We start from the raw sequence: 22,642 nt of genomic DNA, 5'->3' as shown, positions 1-22,642 counted from the left end.
AGTGATTCAATATTTGTTACATACATATAACAAAGCAGATATATATAAAACAAAGTTATCCTCATAATAAGTCTAGTTACCATATGTTATCATACAAAGTTATAATATTATTGACTATATTCCCTATGCTATATATTGCATCTCCATGACTTACTTATTTTATAACTGAAAGTATGTACCTTTTATTTATTTTTGGAAGTTTGCACCTCTTAATTCCCTTCACTTATTTTGCCACTGCAAACCCATCTCCCCTCAGATAACCACCAGTTTGTTTCCTGTATCTATAAATCTGTTTCTGTTCTGTTTGTTCATTTGTTTTGTTCTTAGAGTCCACATGTAAGTGAAATTATGTGGAATTTGTCTTTCTCTGTCTGAATTATCTCACTTAGTAAAATATCCTCTAGGTCCATCCATGTAACTGCAAATGGCAAGATTTCATTCTTTCTATGACTAATAGTCCATTGTATCTATTAATGGACACTTAGATTGTTTCCATATCTTGGCTATTGTGAATAATGCTGTGGTAAAAATAGGGGTGCACATATCTTTTCAACTTATTGTTTTTGTTTCCTTTGAATAAGTACCCAGAAACAGAATCACTGGATTGTATGGTTGTCTATTTTAATTTTTTTTTTTTTTTTGAGGAAACTCCATACTTTTTTTTATAGTAGCTGCACCATTTTACATTTCCACCAACAGCATATGAAGATTCCCTTTTTTATACCTCTTCACCAGCACTTGTTATTTTTTTAAATCTTTTTAATAATAGCCATTCTGGCAGATTTGAGGTTTTGATCTGCATTCCGCTGATGATCATCAGATTGTTTGTTTTTGATATTAAGTTGTATAAATTCTTTATATATCTTAGACACTAATCCTTATCAGATGTACAATTTGCAAATATCTTCTTCTCTTCAGTAGGTTGCCTTTTCATTTTCTTAACGGTTTCATTTTCTTATTGGTTTCCACTGCTGTTTGATGTAATCCCATTTGCTTATTTTTGCTTTTGTTGCTCTTCTCTGTGGAGACTGATCCACAAAATATCGCTAAGACTGATGTCAGAGAGATTCAAGTCTTTAATTAATTGTTAACTTATTTTTATGTATGGTATAAGACATTTATCCAGTTTCATTTTTTCCCAATTGTATATCCTTTTCTCCTTTTTCATGGATTAATTGATCATAAATGGATAGGTTTATTTCTGGGCTCTCTATTCTGTTCCATTGATCTATGTATCTGTTTTTATGCCTTTATCATGCTGTTTTGATTACTTTAGATTTGTAGTATAGTTTAAAATTAAGGAGCATGATAATTCCAACTTTTTTCTTCTTTCTCATAATTTCTTTGGATATTTGGTATCTTTTGTGGGTCCATACAAATTTAAGGATTATTTTTTCTACTTCTGTGGGAAATGTCATTGGTATTTTGATGAAGATTGCATCAAATCTATGGATTGCTTTGGGTAGTATGGACAATTAAACAATATTCTTCTAATCCATGAGTATTCCATTTATTTTGTCATCTTTAATTTTTCATTATTTTTTGACATGATTTATTAATGCATTTAGAATAATGAAAGATGCCTTCATGTAGGAAATTAAAATGCTTACTTGCTTAATGAACCATTATGGTTATAGCCAGTTGGTCTGGTTAAATGATATTTACTTGATTTTATTGCTCCACTTCCATTTATATCCTGGAAATCTTAACTCAACTGGCCAAACCGTGAAAGAATAAAGGAACACGAAGTGCCAGCATTATTAGTTCCAAATAAAACAAGATTTAAAAAAAAGATTTTATTTATTTTTAGAGACAGGGGAAAGGAGGGAGAAAGAGAGGAGAGAAACATCGAGGTAGAAGAGAAACACTGATGTGCAAGAGAAACATTGATCAGTTGCCTCTCACAATCCCCCAGCCAGGGACCTGGCCTACAACCCAGGCATGAGCCCTGATCAGGAATCAAACCTGTGATGTTTCAGTTTGCCAAGTGATACCCAACCCACTGAGCCACACCCATTAGGGTAAGGTTGTTATTCTTTTTTAATGTGTACAGTCCTTTTTTTTTTTTTTTAACAATTTTTTATTTTTAGAGAAAGGGGAAAGGAGAAAGAGAGGGAGAGAAAGATCACTGTGTGGTTGCCTCTCACTTGCGCCCCCAACTGGGGACCTGACGGGCAACCTAGTCATGTGCCCTGACTGGGAATTAAACCAGCGACATTTGGCTCGCAGGCTGATGCTCAATCCACTGAGCCACAGCAGCCAGGGCTGTGTACAGTCTTTTATATAACAGTATAATTTATGCCTTCCATTGAAAAAAATCTTTAGATTTATTTTTAGTCCGACAGTTGGTAGAGAATTCATTTGGTCAGTAAGTATTTGTTGAGGCACAATTTTAGGTTGTGAGTGGGACACAAAGTTTAATGAGTCCCAAATCACATCCTGAAGGAATTTAAATCCATTAGGAAAGTTAAGGTTCATATATAAATAATTATTAGTAATGTAAAATGTGATACATTCCAGAAGAAGTTTAAATTATCCTGAGATTTCAGGAGAGAGTTGGTAGAATGGATGTACAGGATTCACTTCCTGGGACTGACTAGAAAGCAACAGAGAAGGGCATTGCTGAAGTGCTAGAAACTTAGTAGAACCTAGGACATTTTTCTGCTTTCTTTATTTCCTGACACACCTGTTTCCAGATGTTTAGTGTATATTAAGTTCATGGCACAATTACATAAAATGGTTAAAGTACAAGTCCTTCTTGGAGGTGGAAACCTATTGACTTAGATTTCACACAAAAGTGTAAGTAACCAATATCAAATTTTTCCCTAAGAACAAATTTGATAGAAAGAAGAGGAAGAAGGAAGGGCAGAGATAGATGTCTTAAGGAGTGGACAGAAGAGACAACAGAGAAAGAAAACAGAGACATAAGAAGGCACTTCTGAGATTATTTGTTTTGTAGTATTGCCTAGGGTAGGCTTGGGAACAATCTGAGAATCAAAAGGCTTTGGCAGACTCACTTTACTTTAGATGTTTGGGTACAGTAATTACAACTTAAGATAAAGGTGAGTGTACATGCAGAAACATATAAATATGTTTTTGTATTAATGTGTATGTGTGTATGTATTATATATACAAATGACAGATAAATGTATATATGTTTGTTAGACTAACTATATTAGAAATATTCATTGTTCAGTTTTGCCTTGGTGCTTCTGCAAAAGAGAGTCAGGGTGAGAAAGTCTAAAGAAAAAGAGGACAATCAAGAAGCTCAAGTTCATTGTGAGCTCCCATCATCTCAGTCACAGGCACCCTGGAGAGACCTAGCTGATGCTTGGTTTCCCTCCGTGTGGCTCTACGTGTTATAAATCCAAACTACTTTGGATGTACTCTTGTTATGCCCTTCCCTTCCCAGGCACTAGAATGACTGAGCTGTCATATCTATTCACATCACTTGTCTCCCAGGGCCCTCAGACTTCTTGGGTCATGACATGAGGCACAGAGTCTTGCCCTTCTTCATTCTGTGTCATAACCACCTTGGATTCCCCTCAGGCATCTCCACTTTACCTGGTGCAAACTAAGCTCATTATTTTCTTTCAAAAAAACCCCATCCTGTCTCCTACATTCTCCATGTCAGTAGATGGTGTTTCGTTCTTCCCGTCTCCAAGCTAGAAATCCAGCTGTCGTCCCCAACCCTGTCCCTCTCCCTGACCTCCAATCCATACCATCACTAAATCGTGTTCATTCTACCCTGGAAATGGCTTTCCACTCAATGCCTCCTTTCATTCTCCTGCTCTCATCGTCTCACACCCGAACTATTGCTCCTCGTATCTCAGTCTCCTCTGCTCCTCCTCCTACTTATCTTTCACACCGAAACAAGGGTTATTCCTCCTCTGAACCAAATATGACTACATGGCCCTTGCTTTAAAAATTTCCCTGCTTTCTCCCCATTGCCTGGCCGATGGATGTGGTTCAAGCTCCTTAGCTTGACAGGTCCAATTATTTATCCAGATTTAACTCTCACCATTCTGCCACAAACACTTTAGACTCTAGTTGAACTTAACTTGTACTAATTTATTGAAGTGCCCTGCCCTTTGGAATCCTCCTTTGCCTACACATTCCTTCTGCTGGAAGTTCCCCTCTTGCTTTGAAAAACTCCTGCTTATTCTTAAAACTCAGCTCAATGCCTTCTCTTCTGTAAAGCCTTCCATTGCTCTGCCCTGAAATGAACTATATCACCTCTTGTGCTGTATCCACAGCTCTGCTCAAGTTCTTAATACTTCTTAACTTAATCATTCCCTGACAGGCCCTGGACTTCTTCTGGGCACGAAGTGTGTCTTAAGAGTCACCACCTACGACGACGACGACCTACTACAGCAGTAGATGATCAATACATACTACTGAAATTCGTCACTTACAAGATGAGCTCAGTTTAAGTACCACTTTTTGGATGAAACCAGAGTTTGCCCTTGTTCAGGAAGTCTTCATAAAGGGACATGGATCGAGTAGGAGAGGGACAAAGTGATAGACTATATACATTATTGTCTGTTATTTATTTGAAAATGCTCAGTAAAGACCAGGGTCAGCAAACTCTGGGGGCCAAATTCGAGTCTTCATCTGTTTTGGAAATAAGTTTTATCTGAACACAGCCATATTCATTCAGTAAGTAGTGGCTGTGGTGCTGTTGCTCTTCCCAGACAGAGCTGAATAATTGTAACAGAGACCAAATGGACTGCAAGACCAGAAAGATTCACTATATTGCCTTTTACAGAAAGTTTGCTGACCACTGATATGAACCATGTGGTATGAATGTGTGTATTAATTTCAGCTGACAATCCATGGGCAGTATGTTGCCCTATCTGAAATGACCCATCTCAGAGATGGTTAATATTTAATTAAAAATATACTAGAGGCCTTTCTGCTCTTTTTTGGAATAGAGTATAATAATCTAGTGAGTGCTATCGTCTGTCCCCTTAGGAATGGCTTCTTAGGCCTGCTTCTTGAATGGTCCTGGGTCTAGCTACTGATCTGGAGATTTCTCAAGGCCTTAGTCCAACCATTAAGCCAAATCCTGATGCTAGAATGTTGTTGCACTTGCTCATAATGAATCTTTTATGTCCATGAAGACTTCATAAAAGTACAGGACAGGGACTTGATTGAGCTTACAGAACAGCGTCATCACAGCTATGTGCCTTCTTGCTAGAGGATGTCCATAGGTGTAGTAAAAATGAATCTAGACCTGCCTTGTTGTAACTTGGTGGAGAAGAGACTACAATACCCACTGACCAGTAATTATGGGAGGCTCTCCAGTTTTAACCTAAAAGAACCTAATAATTGCTTGTAACCTGATTGACTGAGGTCAGTGCCCAGAAACTGGCTATGAGGACAGTCACATTTGTCATGATACATTCAGGAGGTAGTTCTTTGTTGGTCCAAAACAAAGCATCCACCATGCACCATAGGCATGTATAGCCTCCCTCCCAGTTGCCATCTGGGCATAGGAGGTGGAAGCTAAATGAGCAAGAGCGTGGCTTGGATTGAAGCACAGGGCAGGCTGAACATTGTGCACTGTGAAGAAACTTGAGAGGGTACAAAAATGGGCAGGGGCTACGCAGACAGATGAGAAAGAATTATGACCTGCTGTGAAAGTATCTACGTAGCATGGTGAGTGGCTGATTCAAATAGTATAGGGCTGATATGTTCTACTATATATAATTACTTTGGTGGTGTCAGGGGTCTAATAAAAATATTATTTGCAACATTTATCACATGATTACTTATAAAATACAGAAATATTTTAAAATTTCACATTCGTTCTCACCAGCCCCAGAGCTATTTCAGAACTATCTGGAGACCAAGTGCTAATATTTAGAGCCAAGGACCTGAAAATACACATACCTCAGCTGATTCTTGGCAGTGCAAAGCAAGATGTTCTTAGATGTCAGGCAGACAGAAAACACAATGTTAAGCTCGCAAATTAAGCAAGACGGTTACTTACTGACTCAGAAATTTCTTTCTGAGGCTCTGGAGTGGAAGTGCTGAGTTCTTCCCCTGACAGGCCAAATCCAGGCTGAAGTGACGAGGAACCCAAAACTTGAATGAGGTAGGAATCAAAATCCTCACAATGTTTTTTAAACAGTCTTTGCTTCAGGGTGTCTTTTAAAAGAGAAGTAGAAAATGGAGATAGTAGGAACAATGAAACATTACTAAAAACCTGTTTAAAGAGATCTGCATTCTCCTTTAAATAAACAGACTTTACCTTCACTTGAAGTCTACTGCGAGGTGAACTAAGTTTTTAAGCATTTTTACATCATCCGTAAGAGGCCACTGAAAATAATTTCATTAAATTTAATAATATCTGAAGGCCCAAACAGGCAAAAGATTGACTTAAATGCTTGCTTATGTAATGCATCAGTTAGCTGTGAACTACTCTGTGGAAGGGGCAAGTCTCACCCTTAATAAGTTGAATGTGTGGTTTTAGGGACTGGAACAAATTACTAACTCCTTCGGTTTAGATGATAAAGTTCTTCAATTAACTTGTCTCTGAAATGTGTAATACTTCTGGCCATTTTAACACACTAACAGCCCAGTGAGACTGAATGTGTCAGACAAACCCATTAGTCACCCAGACGAGTGTTCAGGAGCTGGGACCCCAGGTTAGAAAGGTCTGAAAAAAAGGGTAACTAGAGATTGGGGAGGGTCTGAGTATGGTATGCTCTTGTTAGGGCCGGCCATACTGGTACCCAGAGTATGCTGCGAAGAGTGTGAGGCAAGAAGGCTCTGTGCCAGGGCCTGTCGGGCCCCCCTTCCAGGGGGTGGAGAAGGAAGGAGGGTGACAACCTGAAGCCTGCGAACACATTAAGCACAAGGTTTACTTCCTTCACAAGCTTGCTAAGTGTGGGGCCTGCCAGCATGAATGACCAGTTTCCAGAGAGCCGGAGCATGTTTCAATGTAAAGCCATTTTGACCATACTTCAGTCATAGGTGAGACAGTGTCTTAGAATGCCTCTTTAAGAAATAGCAGTTCATGGGAAAAGGTAAAGTAGCAGGGAAACCTAACACATTAGCATTGACTGTCTGGTGAATATTCAAAATGTTGCTCTGTAAGATACACTCCTGACATCAATGTGTTTGCTCATTATGTGTTTCCATAAAAACAGGGAATAGCACATCCTTTGTTGTAATAAGAACAGAGAATAGACTAGAATAATCCCAGTTACTTGTATCCCTCATCTCTTTAGATTACCAAAACATGTTTTCTTTCATTCATCAAGCACTTCTTAATTCATTTTGATTCTATGGTTGCTTTCTCCTTGCTACTGGCTTGTTGTGTCTCTTATTCAGGTTAGGTAACTTTTTGAACAATAATCTTAGCAATATCCCCACATTCTAGTCATCCATGTTCTTTGACCATAGATACCTCCAAGATCAACTCAGCACTTGTTACAAATGAATAATGAATGATAAAGACAAGGGATTACGATCTCTAAAATGGATAATCCAAAATGCTTCTACTTTCTGAAGTTTATATGTTATAATTTAATGTTTGCATAAGCCTCATTAGCCTCCTGATTTCCAGTTTTGCTCAGGATAATCCAATGATATTGTACCTGGAAGAACAATATACATGTCTTTGCCCTGGAGCTGAGTCTTACCTTGCAGGGTAATGAAGTCATCAAATTGATAAACGTGCTCGCTATCAGTAGCAATTAGATTCATTTCTTGGTAGAATATTTCAAAGTTGGGGTCATTTTTCTTCACCACCCCAATCACAAATATTTCCACACTGGTGTCCCTGGCATTCTTCACCACCTCTGTCAGGTTCTTTTCATCTCGGGTATCTGTCTGCCCATCGGTAATGACCAAAGCCACTTTCTTTACACCTGGCCTTGCAGCTTCAAACATGTGGTTGGCAGCATGAAGAGCTGTGGCAGTGTATGTGCCTTCCCCCAGGTACTGCATGCCGTCCACAGCCAGCTTGAAGTCATCCTTGCTGGAGAACTCCGTCAGATGAGCCACCCTCTCCACCTTATGGCTGTAGTTGATTATGCCTATGCGGGCTGTGGTGAGGTCCAGAGTGACCTGTTCAGTCAGAGTCTTCACAAAATTTTTGATGATCAGGAAGTTGTCTGGCCCCACGCTTTCTGAGCTGTCAATCACAAACAGCAGCTCTAGCGGAGTCTCTTCACATTTTGGCCCACAACCTAAAAGGTGAATGTCGAGACAGAAACTTTGAAGGAATAAAACTCAAAACATCACTGATTAACAGCAGATTGGCGTGTGTGGGGGGTGGGATGGTGGTGAGAGGTGGGCACAGATGAACCAGAGACCTGGACTATTACCTTCCTTTTCTGTGACTGTGAACATAGCGGACAACTGTGTCCCTTCTGGTTTTTATACTTGACTCTTAAAAAAGAATAATTTCTTTGAAAAGAAGTACTATAGATGACAAAATAATCAGTACTATGTGCAAATTTCTCAGGTTAAAAACTAAAAACATTTCAGTTTTTTAGAGTCAGCATCCCCTGTGTCTGCTTTCTGATTACATTCCCCTCCTGCTCCCAAGAGATAACCACTATTCTAAATTTGTCATTCTGTCATTTTCATTTAATCTGAATCTGAAAGCTAATATTTCAGTCTTCAACCACATCCTCATATGAAAATAGAGGTTGGCTCATTGGCATGGCCAGTGGGTAAAGTAATGGGATGAAAATTTTTAATTGCAAGGGAAGGATTGAAGCTTTTAAGAGTACATAAGAATAAAGAATAGCTACTCTAGCTTATGCTCCCAGTCACCCATAATGTCACCTAAGGTGGCACCCATCTTATCAACGAGGCCCGTAGTCCATCTGTACTATGAAACCTTTTGAGAGTAATGAGAATTGGTCAATAAACAACTTCTTTTTAGGGTTTTCCGTTTCAAGCGGTAGCTAGAGTCCCCAAGCAATAAGAATGATCAAGGATCCATTGGCTTATCCATACTCCTATTGCCCAACAACCCTACTCCCAAAAATCATGAGGAAACTTGGTGCTGTTTTTATAGAGCTTCTAGAACTCAGAAGTCACATCTAACTTGGCCTGTCACTATACAGAACCCCAGGCTGGTACAGAAGTCTTTGGGGTGACAAACCAGTGCTGGAGTTATCTGTATGGAAGAACAATGATATTCCTGCCTCTGTCCTGTTTAACCATAGAAGGTTCTTTTGTCTTTATTATTCCATTTAATCTCTTGCTGTTTGGCTAATCTCTTTTCTTCCTCTTTCTGGTAACTGTGTTTTAAGTCTAAGATTTTTAGCCAAATATGCAGAAGCATTTTGATATAGTTGTGATGCAAGAGGACCTCCTGACTCTGTCCCTGCCTTTCAGGTGGGATGCACTCTAGAAATAGTGCTCAAAACAAACTTCAGAAAGACTTCTGGCTTCAGGAAAAACACTGACATGATAGTCACCAGCCAGGCTGGACTCAAATATCAGAGAGAATTCTATGGTCCTGTTTCCTTTGTTGTTTTTTTTTCTTCCCAAGCTCAGGTAAATGTCATTGAATATAAATAAGTACTGTGCTTTAAAAGGCCTGGCTGCTCACAGACTCTAGGCAGGTGTCTTCACCTGGGAAGATGACTTTCTTTTCTTAAATCAGGATTCCCACAGCCCCTCTCACTGCCTCCTTTCAGTTTCCCACTGACATGTCAGATGAGCTTTAAACTTTCTCATGAGCTCTATAATATACATTTTCTAGGTGAACATATTATCTTGACCAACACAGAATATAGTGGGGTTGGTACTTTAAAGGGTTCTTTTTTTTTTTTTTTTTCTTGATAGTTAAGTCTTACCACATATTTCAAAAATAAGTTTGATAATTTCTTCTTTCTGGAGAAAAAAAGGAATATGTATTAATTATATGACCATAATATTATTCCCATAGTCATAAAAGATATGTCTTATTATAATCAGCATTGGACCATTTGATTTAATCCATCCACTGCAGAAAATAAAATAAATAGCATAAAGGTTAAAAGTTGGCTATAATATATCATAACTGAAATGTGTTTGTGTTGTGAAATGAAGTAGCTCAGACTTTTGGAGTTCAAACAGTGGCTCCAGCATTTTCAGCTGTATGACCTTGGACATTAGGTGACTTAACAGTATCCATGTCTTAGGGCTGGGGATGGATGATTAAACAAGGTAACACAAACAGAGCTCTTAGGACAGGTTCTGGCCCCACAAAGTAACCTGCCCCCCTTCCACAGTTTCACTTCCTATGGTTTCAGGTACCTGTAGTCAATTGCAGTTTGAAAAATATTAAATGGAAAATCCTAGAAATAAACAAGTCTTAAGTTTTAAATTGTGCTCTGTTCTGGGTAGCAAGATGGCATCTCGTGCTGTCCCACTCCATCCTTCAAGGACATGAATCATCCCTTTGTCCTGCATATCTATCTTGTAGACACTCTGCCTCCTCCCACCCCACCCCACTCCCACCCTTGTCACATTAGCCACTTAGTAGCCCACTGGGTTATCAGATGGACTGTCATGGTATGGCAGTGCTTGTGTTCAAGGAAGCCTTATTCTACTTACGAATGGCCCCAAAGCACAAGAGTAGTGATGCTGGAAATTAGATACGCCAAGAAGACGCTATAAGGTGTTCCATTTCAGTGAAAAGGTAAAAGTTCTTGACTTAATAAGGAAAAAATCCTATGCTGAAGTTGCTAAGATCTATGATAAGAGTGAATCTTCTATCTGTGAAATAAGATATTTTGAGAGAGTGAGAGACCATATTCACATAACTTTTACTACAGCATATTATAATTGTTGCATTTTATTATCAGTTTTATTGTTAATCTCTTATTATGCCTAATTTATAAATTAGACTATATCATAGGTATGTATGTATAGGAAAAAACATAGTATATATAGGGTACTATGTGGTTTCAGGCATCTATCTATTGGGGGTGTCAGAATATATTCGCTATGGATGGGGGGGGCATTGATACTACATACAATGGTGCGAGCAATGCATATATTCAGTTACATGATTTAACCCACATATACTGAACAACTAAGACAAGCACCATGACCAAAAGAGAGGGTACTCTATGCCGTATCCCCTCCTCTTTCTCTGTACCACTCCCCAATTTTGCAAGACCCTCTCCAGTTCCTAATCCTCTCTCTTTCACTCTTTCACAAAATGTCCCAGTGTTCTGAAGGCTCCTTCCTGGTCCTGATGCCCACTGGCTCCCTTAGAAGGGCGCAGCAAGAGCTGGATACTAGGAGTACAACTGCCAGTGTCCTGCCCTGAGTAGCAGGCTTACGAGTAACTGCCATGAGACTGGAGAAGGCGGGACTCTACATTTGCCAAAGACGGGAAGCTGATGGGAATGATTAACTAATAGAGGAAAGAAACAGAAGCCCAGAAAATCTCGACAGGAAGGAGCAGTGCACCTAATCTAAGTAGATAAAACTTAACAGTCGCAAAAGTAAAGTTTCAAAGAAAAATAAATCTATAATGACAGAATGGGGGAGAAAGTGACATTGCTGGTGTCAAGCATTAATAGAACATGTATAAGAATGTTCAGAGCATTTTAATTTAATTTTTTTTACCATAAATTAAGTAGAAGCCAATAATTCCAAGTGGCTATTTAAAAAGAAATCCCAGTATGCTATTAACAAAATTATATAAAATGAAAGAGTCAACAGTTATCTTCTTTTTTTAGGTCTTGGCATGCTTTTTCACATCTACCAAGGCATTTAAGAAATCTGAAACTAGAATGGATGTAGAAAGGGGAAATGTATATATTTATATATTTATCCTAGACTCGCTGAACAAATTCTCTTTTCCTTCACTCTTCCCTTCCTGCTCATTCCTTTTTCCAGAATCTGGAAAGTCAAAGTCAGAAGAATCATACCCCCCATTTCTCAGATCTCTGTCTCTTGTTTAAAAACCTTCTGTTTAAGAGACAAAGGCCTGTCCTGCCCCCAAACATCATCATCATCATTTTTGTCTCCTCCAGACCCACATATCTACTTCTCTCATGGCATGTATCAAGTTGTACGGGAACATCTCTTGTTTGTCTTTCTGTTTACTGGGCCGCGAGCTCTTGGAGTCCAGAGACAGTCTCTTATTCTCCATTATTCTCCCAGTGTCTCTCTCAGAGCCTGACCTGGAGCACATGTCCAGTACATGTTGGTGAAGTGAATGATCAAATGAATGGATGGAGGAAACCAGCCTCCTCCTCATGTTGGAACAGGAAAGAGGGTATAAACCTATGGGGACCACTTCTCTGGGTATTTGCGTACACTCTCCAGTGCTACTTTTGGGGAGGAATTGCTGCACATGTAGCTGCTCCATTCATCACAGACATCTTGGGTGAGGAGGTGGGGGCTTGAATTGTGGTGGGGAAGAACAAAGAGATGCAGGTAGATGGGCCAAAACAAACAAACAAACAAACAAACAAACAAAAAAAATGTGTGCAGTTCTGTTTGTCACATGCCCAGCTCTCATCTCTCACCTTTATGACCGGGACTCCCACCCACCTCGCACCTGGATTTTCCCAGGAAGGTAACTTGAATCAGCATCCCCAGAACCAGACCATGATCCTCCAAAAAAGAAAAAAGAAAAAAAAGAGAAGGTCCCTATTTCTTCTCTATTCCAGAATATACAGTGCCTTCAAGTCAGGAAGGAAGAATCAGATTTTGCTATAAAAATTCTGGAATTTTTCCACCCTGTGGGACTTCAAAGAGTTGCCTTTTTGTTTGCTGTGGTGCAGGGAGAGAGTAGAAATAGTTTGTAGATGTTTCACAAATATTTGTATTAGTGAATCAGTACATAAAAATACTGCAATTGCTATTCTTTTCAGAGCACTTCCTATAGAAACTAGTTGAGGAAAAAAGAGCCCCTGTTCTGAAATGTGAAGGATCATGTAAAACCAAAGTCATTTGGCCATTTGGCTTCTTGTAAACAGCTCACCTTGTTACCATTTCTACCAGGAATCAGAGGGGAATAGTCACAAGTCTCTACCAGGAGGCCAGATAAGGGTTGCTAGGTGATATTTCTCCATCACATTCAGATTCAGTTACCTCGTGCATCTAAGTCAATGCTGGGGTGGTTAGCAGTGCTGTTGTCTAAACAGCAAGTGGAATTTTGCATCAAAAAAATTCATACTTCTAAAGCTAAAATATGAATATAGTAATTTTGCAAGTATCCTCAATTAGCCTCTAGGATTGATACTTACTGTAAGGCCTTGGTCTCCTTTTGGTCCCTGTAACCCCTGCTTAGCAGAAGAAGAGTTACAATCAGTATAGGTTAGAACTAGTTCATGTATAAAATTACAGTAAGACTTTAAAAATCACTTCTTGCCTGTTTTCCTGGAGATCCGGGCTCTCCAATTTCCCCTTTACTGCCTTTAATCCCCACATCACCCCGTTCTCCATGCTCTCCCTTTAGAATAAGAGAAGTGAAAAGAGAAGTTTAGAATGTGAATTTTAAAGCCAAGTAAGAACAACTCAAAATTTTGTTTATTTATAACTGGTATGTCTTGAAGATGTGTAGTTCTTGTTGATACAAATGTATGATAGAAAAAAAATTGTGGGCACTTTATTTATATTCCCTCTCCCTCCTCCCAAATCGTCGTCGTCGGCAGCCGTCCGTCTCGAGAGACGATGGTGTAGCTTCTTAAGAGTCTATCAGCACCGCCGAGAATGGTTGTGCAGTCCGACTCGGGAGTGACACGGTATCTGTCTCCTCCTGTGTTGAATCGACATCTTGCGATGACGCTGGAGTGTCCTCTCCAGTGAAGCTGAAGCTACAGAGCCTGGGCAGGGTGATATGGAGGGTCTGCTGTTGCCCATGCAAATACCATAATACCATAATACCATAATCTAATTCATCATGAACCAGAGATCTCAAAGTGAAGAGACCTTAAGATACTGTCAGGTTAGCTCACTGCCTTCAGGAAGTCCAACTATTATATAATTTTACACCTGAATTATCTGGTATCTTTTATGTGTTATGTTTAAAGGATTTATTCCTTTACCAGCTGGTTTTTGAGCGTGAATGAAGTGAGATTTTATAAAGTAAGCATGTTTGTAGATAAGAAAAAAATGCATAAGGATTCGCTTTCAAATGGATTTTTTCTCTGAGTTTTGTAAAAAGAAGAGTAACAAGTATATGAGAGCTCTTCCAAAGTTCAAGTCAAGCACTTGAGATCCTAAGCCTAGATGTTTTCGGGGTCCTAAAACACTTACCTTCTTGCCAGGGAAGCCACGGCCTGTCGTGCCCTTTGGCCCCGGAAAGCCTTGAGGTCCTTGTTCTCCCTACACACAATACGAGAAAAGGGTGTTCTTGTTAATCTTCCAAGAAAACTCAGAATATTCTTTGGGTCAGACATATACTTGCAGTTTCAATACTGCATTATAACATTATCTGAATTTGGGTGAAAATATACGTGTCAGATAGGCTCAGTGGTCTGCTAGGAAAAGTTGAACTGCAGATTGTGCAGTAGAAGCGAGGTAGCAAGTTTATCGAATGTGCCTATTTCTGTGGTGTAAATACCCCCACCTTGTCCTGTTACAAACTATGAACATCATATCAATTAGTTCACACATAACAATCAGTTATTATTTCAGTTGTGACATGGGCAGTGATTTTTGTAATCTTCTTTATATTTTTTCTAAATTTTATTATATATTAAAAGCATGCATTATCTTAATAATGGACAAAAAGAAGATACAATAACATCTGATTAATGCCAAAGAGTTATTTATATAGTTCACCAACACTCAGATTCCAAGCTGGAGGTTTAAGCAGAAGAAATGAGAGGAGAAAAACCTGTTCTGCTTCCAAAGATTGTGCTGCTAACTCAGGTGTAATAAAAAGGAATGGGCAGGAATGTGTGGGTAAGACAGCCCAGCTTCATGACACCTACTGGGAAACATGCTCTACTAAGAGTTGCTCTGCAGCCTCATCTTGAGTCGGAAGGATAGAGGCGTCTGCCTACATACTGACTAGGCAGCTCGCCCACAGAGTGATGCGAAGGACAGTGGAAAGCTACCCGCCTGAGCGCCACCCATTCTCTCTTCTAATTAAAGAAAATTAAAAAATCAAAAATGTATAAGAAAGATGTATCAGTAAATGATACTTTGGCATAAATTCATTTATTCGAGGTTGTGTGTGTGTGTGTGTGTGTGTGTGTGTGTGTGTGTAGAGGTGACTAAGAACTTCTTCATTCAACTATGTACCTGGTGCAAAGGTAGTTTGGGGTTGTCAATGAGATGCATGAGGCCACTGGTTGAGGGGTTAAGAGGGTTCCTGGCCCAGTGTAAGGGAGATTACAGGTTTATGGAAGAACATTGAAAGGAAATCTATGGTTGGCTTTGTCCTGACCCCAAAGGACAGAACAGTGTGACAAAGGACCTGGGATTGTGGTGTGATGGTGGTTTATCACGGGGAATTATATATTTAGACAAAGCGGGTCCAGAAAGGACTCAATATCTTTCGGACAATTATTCAGAATAATTTTTTCTTTTACAACCTTTCAGACTCCTACAGCAGCTAATATAGAAAATGTTTGATAAATGTTTTTGACGAACTAGCTGCTTTTAAGAAATGACACAGTTTCCTAACAGAGTTAATAGCTGCTATGGTGGCATTGTGATGCCCTGAGGGGAAAATCTCCAAGTAGCCCATTATCATGTTTGGAGCACCTCCATGTTGAGAAATTTATTTTGCATTACTTCATAATATAGACATTTTATATATAATTGTTAACATTGTAGCTATTCCAGGCAGCTGGGTTTCCCTACAATAAAGATTTTTTTCACTGTTTAATCACCAGCTTCCCTTCAAAATAGTTAAAGGCTTCCTATAATTTTCAGAGCAGACAATCTAGCTACAAGCCTTTAGCAAGTAAGTCCTTGCCTTAGCTTGGCAGTGGTGAATGCTATCCAATCAGATTTTATTTTTTCTTTACAAATGTCAGGAAAATGATATACAATGATTTCATGATGGGTCAGAAGCAGCTGCAGGAAAGAACCTGTCTATCTGAAGGTATAATTAAATAAATTTAAATGTCAAACCTGGCTTCTTAACCAGTGTATCTTACTTTTGGATCTGTCCTTTTAAGATGTGATCTTTTTAACTTTTCATATGATTGCTTGTTCTCTGTGAGAGACCTTTCTAAGGAGAATGCACAACTACCTGACTATTTTAGTAGATCTGTTTTCTTTACTGATGTGTCAGGAAACAACAGTTTTTCTTTGCAAGTGTTTTCTCAGTAAGGTAAAATTCATAGATGATCAAAAAATGTAATATAGATATCCATCTTCTACTTAGAGTCTAGAAAACCAGAAAAAGGCTGCTTTTATTCTTAAAACAACAAGAAATGCTCACTAATGAAATCACAACTTTCCCTGAATCTATCGCAGAGCTGTGGTTGCAAGGCAACCAGCTAACTCAAAATCTAAAGAAACACAGGCTCATCCAAGGAGAGCTCGGACCCCAGCACTCACTTACCTAGCAGAAACACCAGATGTCATACAAGCTGGTAGGAAGAATTCAAGTAGGATTTTTAACAAATTGCTAAAGGCTGAGTATGGCTGGTGTGAGAGGACAGGACCCCTGGGAGCTTCAGGCACACAGGAAATCCACACCCACCCACAGCCTTTTCTCCAGCAACCTCACCAATGCTCAAGGGAGAGACTGGAGATGGGGCAAGTCCCGAAGCTCCCTGGTGGCTCAGGCCTCGGGGAGGCCACAGTCCTCCAGAGGAAGGCACAAAGCCCTCTCTGGGACAAAAATCGTCAGCTGCTGGGGTGGGTGCGCAAACACTGTCGCTATGAGGGCACAGACGACAACCCATAGCAGCTGGGAGAAGGATAAAGAATAAAACCTGCAGAAATGCATCCTAGGCCCAGACCTTTAGCGATGCCTCATTCCTTGGGGAGGGTCAGGAAACCATCCTCAGTCCAGACCATTGGAGGCCTCCTGTGTATTTGCTGGAACTCATAGAAATGTACGTACTTAAAAGGGTTTTGTTTTGTTTTGTTTTGTTTTCTGTATTTAATACTTTATTTAAAAATTTATAAAAAATTAATTGAAAATAATTAACAGAACACTTGGCAAACTGAATAAGGTCTGTAGATTAGACAGTAGTATATCAACACAGTCACGTGCTACTAAAGATGTTTCAGTCAATGACAGACCGTATATATGGTGGAGGTCCCATAGATACTAACAGAGCTGTTTCCTGTAAGAAATGGAAGGCTATTTGGTTCAGGAGGACTTTTTTTTGTCCTGTCAGGAGCAATATCTGTGGGGCTTGGCAATAGACTCCTTCTCACTCACAGCACCTCAATTTTGAGTGCACAGATTACAGCCCAAGCAGTCAGTCACTGACCCATTTGGCAGGAGGAGCCTGTCTCCCAAGCACTACAGACTCAGAGGGCTCTACTGTCCTCCCAGATCTAGTGTGATGGCCCTCAGATCATTGCTGGAAATTCTTTGTTAAGGACCTAAGGTTCTCTACAAGGACACAGGTCCACAGGAGCTGTCTCAACAAGCACTACATGTCACTGCCACTCTAGTAAAAGCTTTCTGTGGTCATGTGGAGTCAGCCTGTTCCTGCACTTTGGAAATATTTTTGGATTGTAATGATGTGAAGCATAGATAAGTTTTATTTCATCCATTAATTCAATGCCAGAGAGAACTCCTTGAACCAAAACCAAATTTCCTACGTCAAAATACTGAGTCCTCAGTTCTCCCCTCTCTGCATGTTAAGCACCCTCTATTTTTATGAATACCACAAAGTTCCTTCATCTGACCACTGCTCCAGCATGCAATAGCCAAAACCACATTGCTGTGACAGTCTCCTGTGATCCTTTATGCTCCATCCATATTTCTTATTCCTACTGACCCTCAGGCACCATTTGCTCCCCGCTGACAGCCACTATTATGGTGTCTGTGCCTTATCCAGCCAGTTTCTCAATATTTCCAATCAGTCCAGCCCACATTCCTGTTCCTGGATCAGCATGTTTAGCTTTCATTCCTGGTAAGTGCCCTATACAGGTGTATCATTTTTTATCTTTTATACCATATTTATACTGTACCTTTTCCATGTTTAGATGTTTAGATACACAGATATTACCATTATGTTATAATCGCCTACAGTAGTTAGTAAAGTAACATACCGTACAGGCTTGTAGCCTAGGAGCACGAGACTATACAATAACGTACTGCTGAGGTGTGTGGCAGGCTAGATCATCCAGGTTTGTGTAAGTGCACTCTATGGTGTTTCTACAATGATATCATCACCTAATATACATTTTTCAGAACACATCTCTGATGTTAAGCAACACATGACTGTAATAATTTGCTAATGTTTATCATTTTACTGTGTTATGTGAAAGAATGTGCTTGTTTATATGAAAAATACTATATATTTGGGGTTAAATACTGCAACTTACTGTTAGGTGCTTCAGAAAAATAATAATTGTGTATACACACACACACACACACACAGTTTGATAAAGTAAATGTGAAATGTTAACCTTTAAGAAATCTGGGTAAAGGGTGCATGGGAATTCATTTTTTGTACTATCTTTGCAACTTCTTTGTAAGTCTGCAATTATTTCAAAATAAAACTTAAAATAATATATAAAATGAATTAATTAATGCACTAAATGATTGAAAAAAGATATCATCTATCAATGCTCAGGGAACTGAAACATATGAGTATGCAGGTACTTTACCTACCCAAAGCTGGGAACCCATAGGTTAAAAGAACACCAAGAATCTTAAAGCAAAGCCACAGTTGTGGGTTTCTCCCTACCTAGAGACATTTTTTAAATTGCTCTGAGACAGAGAGAGAGAGAGAGAGAAAGAGGAAGGGAGAGAGAAAGAGAAATATCAATTTCTGCATCCTGCACATGCTCTGACTGAGGGATCGCACCTATAACCTAGGAAGGTGCCCTGACTGGGAATTGAAACTGGGACTTTTTGGTTTACAGGATGACGTTTTAATCAACTGAGTCACAATGGCCAGGGAAACGTTTGCTCTGTGAATTCAGGAGGCTTACAAGGTTACCCAAATCCTGTTGCCCCAGGATTTATAGTCATACAGTACCAAGTTTAGTTCAACCTTTTAAACCAGCAGTGGCATCGTCACACTTGGACACAGCCAGTTCATAAGCCTAATATTGGTTGTCTTCCACCACACTGTGACTTCTCTGTGTGGGGATGATATAAATGCTAACCAAGAAAGGAGGACATCTGAGCTGCACGGCTTCCATTTTCCCTTCCAGTTTGAGTTAATGCCTCTGAAGTTTCCTCTATTATCTCATAGGTAATGATCAGGATAATTATTTAGAACATGGACATGATTCATTTCACATGTATAGAAGAGTACTAGGAAGTTCACTATTGGGGGAGAAGTTTTTCGTGTCTTCTAGGATTTCAGCACTTGCCCATAGCCTCAGGTTAAAATGTGGATGGTAAGAGAAAAAATAAATAAACAAAAAAAGCCCCAACCATTATACCTAAATGGGATTTGGGCTCAAACTCAGGCTCACTTCAGTGAAAACACTTCACCATTTTATTTTTTATCTTTACACATTTTTCCGTTTACTGTTGAGCTGCTTTCTTCCTTATCACTTTTCTCTTCTTGCTAAAAGAAAAAGGGCTAAAGTCAAAATTAGAAAACATATCTCCAGTATCTCCTGTATTTCCATCTCAACCAGAAGCTTGGGTTTCTTTATCAAAATTCGCCGTCTTCTCTGAGAAATTGCAGAGGCCTGTTTTCATATGAAAACAAAGGAAACCTCTGGCTAACCTGTCATAAGTCAACTGGAACATTCTAGGTTGAGAGCTCTTGTTATAGAAGCTATGAGAAGAGAAAGCATTTTATATTTTCACTAAATTTTCTTTGTAGGATGCAAACATGCAACCATGATTAAAAATCTAAACCCATCCCATCTTTTTGTAGTGGCCTCCAAAACATCCTAGAATAAATCAATCTATCGTTCTTTCTTTTGCCTCTCCTTGTTTGCCTTTCTTTGTTCCTGATGGTGATTAGAGTCTTGCTAATTAGGAACCAGGGGAATTGTAAAATTTGAAAGTGAGGAGTAAAAGCTTATTCAAGCTGCCTTCTGCCAGCTTGAAGAAAAAAGCCAGTATTGTATTAAGATGTTGATTTAGTGGGTAATGGTAGAGTTAGCAAGTTATAGTGACCTGCCTTGAATAGGCATCTAGTATTTGGCCTGGAATCCAGGAACCACTCTGTACTGAAAGGGATTATTTTCCTAGGCTTCATGGGCACAGCTAATTCACTTTAAAAGGAAAATGGTCTTTTCCAGGTGGCCTATGTAGACTATATCATTGTACACATAGATGAAGGTGATCCCGAGACCCCTAGAACAACTGCATGGCCTGGCATTTTGGCATTTACCTCCTCCGTGAAGTTCTGATCATAACAATTTCCTGTTATAACTAACAGCTGCCAATTGTCATGTGCCTGTGTGTGAAGGACTGAGCTAGGTAATAATAGAGCTAGACATGTTCTTATTTAATTTCTACAATAACCCTGGGAGAAAGCATACAAATGATAAAACCGAGCTTTTGCAGTTCTTCCACGTCACCTCAAATTATATCTGATTTCACAGCAATGCCTCGAACAGTAACTCTCTCTTGGAAGTGCAAAGCTGACAGTTTCCCCAGAGGCTCTCCTGATTTTTATTTCTTGGTTCTATCTTGCCACAGAATAGAAGTTTCCTCATCTCTTACCTGAAAATCAATCAAGAGTTTCTAGTTTCATAAAATCCTTTCTTTTGTGGAATTGAATTCTTCTAACTTAATGTCCCATTTTGATATATTAACATTCGCCAGTGGGGACTAAGACAGCCTTGTGCTTGTTCACTAAAGCCGCCTAATCTAGGGACTTGGACATGGACATTTTGGGGGACATTATTCAGCCTACACAGTGGCTTTTTTATCTATTCATGAAAAACGTGAGATAATTGTTATATTTTCTGTCGTTTCCCTTAATATGTTTCAGTTTAGACAGTATCACGAATATGTGTATATGCAAATTAATTTAATTTACACTCCAGGGGTGCTGAGTTAACATTTGAAATAACATAATCAGTGACTCGCACTTCAGAGACATGTGCTTCCACTATTACTATCTGAATTTGCTCCAGAGGGATGATAAAAACAATTTACCCTCATTCAAAATAGGTGCATCCTATTCTCATCACGTGATGAAGAATCTCTTCAGTTGACCTGACTAAAAGGTCAACAGGTCCCATCATGAGAATATTCTTATATTTGCCTCAGAGTGATCACTTTATGCAAAGTGCTTGCGAAAGTGCTTTAAAAGATAGAGAAGAGAATTGGAAGTTGGGACAAGCTATCACTGCATGTTCTTTGCATACATGTTCATAAGTAGCTGAATACAGGGCAGAATGTTAACACTTGCTTCAAATAAAACATGCCACCGAATAGCCAGGATGTCTAGGAGGGTGCAGGCAACTCCAACTAACTTTTAATCTTCAGAGGTACTAATAGTCACCAAAAAGAATCTGACAAGTTGTAAATGTCCACATTGACCAAGGTTAGCTCACAACAGTTATAGCTCAATGTGCTCAATTTGGGCATATTTTCCCCCAATAATTTTTCTTAAACTTTTAGTCTCTGCTTTCATTTGTCTGTTTATATTTACTAGCAGATGATAAACTGATTGAACAAGTGGTACATAAATATATGCAAATAATCTCAGCAACAAAAGCCACTTAACTGGACTATTTGGTTACTCCATGGTGTCTGATAATAAAATGATTCTTAGTAGTATAAATACTAGAATTAAATACATTGGTAGATCACAGTGCAAAGTATCATGGCTTCTAGGAGCTTTACCAGTTGGAATCAGTTGTATAAATTGACTTGTCCTGCCCTCTGCCTAAATATTCTTCTGTAAAGTTGGCCAAATTTCATGAATATCTTGCGCGGCATTTGAATTACTTGAATCACAAATGATAATAGAAAATGACAAGGTTGGTTTTATGGCACTTGCCTCCGCTGGAGACAGGACTCAGGAAGGCTCCCCTTGCTGGGTATGTGTCAGGGCAGTGTGTCTCCTGGTTGCTTGTTTCATGGTCAGTTTGGTTTTCAGGACTCCAGCATCTCTCTTGGTGCTGTCTGTGCCCTCAGGATTGGTGTCTGCCTTGGTGTCTTACTTTTACTTTGTGTTATCATTAGCAATCTTTTTCACATCCAAGACATTAATGGTGGCCCTATAGGGATAATCTCCCAATTTTCTAATCCCCAGTTTTATCCCAGTCTCTAAGCTCCAGGCCTAATTTATATCTGCTTTCTAGACTGTCCCACTTGTTAGCCATTTCAGACCCAAGTCTATCAAATACAGAAATTCTATTCAGCCACATCCCTTTTCTCCCTGGCTTTCTCTCTTTAACTCACCTCTCAGTCTTTCAGGCTTGAATTTTCTTGTTCTGGCCTTGTCTGTGCTCCCTGGATACCGTCACTGGCGAGTGCCAGCCGGCAAACACCTCCAAGGGGTTCTCCCCTGACTCTCTCTTGCCATAGCCAAGAATAATACCCCTATATCAACCTGCACCCCTCTTGTAGCCATATCCCATTACATGT

The 22,642-nt window shown here is 39.4% G+C and overlaps 2 protein-coding genes across 2 annotated transcripts in view; one reads left to right on the top strand and one right to left on the bottom strand.

Annotated features, from left to right (window-relative positions):
* COL28A1 (collagen type XXVIII alpha 1 chain) overlaps positions 1-22,642 on the bottom strand; it is a 147,946-nt gene that overhangs the window by 9,675 nt on the left and 115,629 nt on the right. The window contains exons 28-33 of the mRNA XM_090287205.1: positions 14,236-14,304; positions 13,349-13,429; positions 13,224-13,259; positions 9,828-9,864; positions 7,653-8,201; positions 5,996-6,153 (exon numbers count right to left, since the gene is read on the bottom strand). Of these exons, the coding sequence (XP_090143331.1) occupies positions 5,996-6,153; positions 7,653-8,201; positions 9,828-9,864; positions 13,224-13,259; positions 13,349-13,429; positions 14,236-14,304 (930 nt within the window). The remainder of the gene's footprint in view (positions 1-5,995; positions 6,154-7,652; positions 8,202-9,827; positions 9,865-13,223; positions 13,260-13,348; positions 13,430-14,235; positions 14,305-22,642) is intronic.
* The window catches only part of MIOS (meiosis regulator for oocyte development), a 180,423-nt gene continuing 163,795 nt past the window's right edge, over positions 6,015-22,642 (top strand). The window contains exon 1 of the mRNA XM_090287203.1: positions 6,015-6,100. The gene's annotated coding sequence lies outside the window, so the exon portion shown is untranslated. The remainder of the gene's footprint in view (positions 6,101-22,642) is intronic.

Source organism: Furipterus horrens, unplaced genomic scaffold, assembly GCF_987537825.1.
Source record: "Furipterus horrens unplaced genomic scaffold, mFurHor1.1.pri manual_scaffold_9, whole genome shotgun sequence".
NCBI classification, from domain to species: domain Eukaryota; kingdom Metazoa; phylum Chordata; class Mammalia; order Chiroptera; family Furipteridae; genus Furipterus; species Furipterus horrens.
This window is presented reverse-complemented; position numbering and strand designations above follow the sequence as displayed.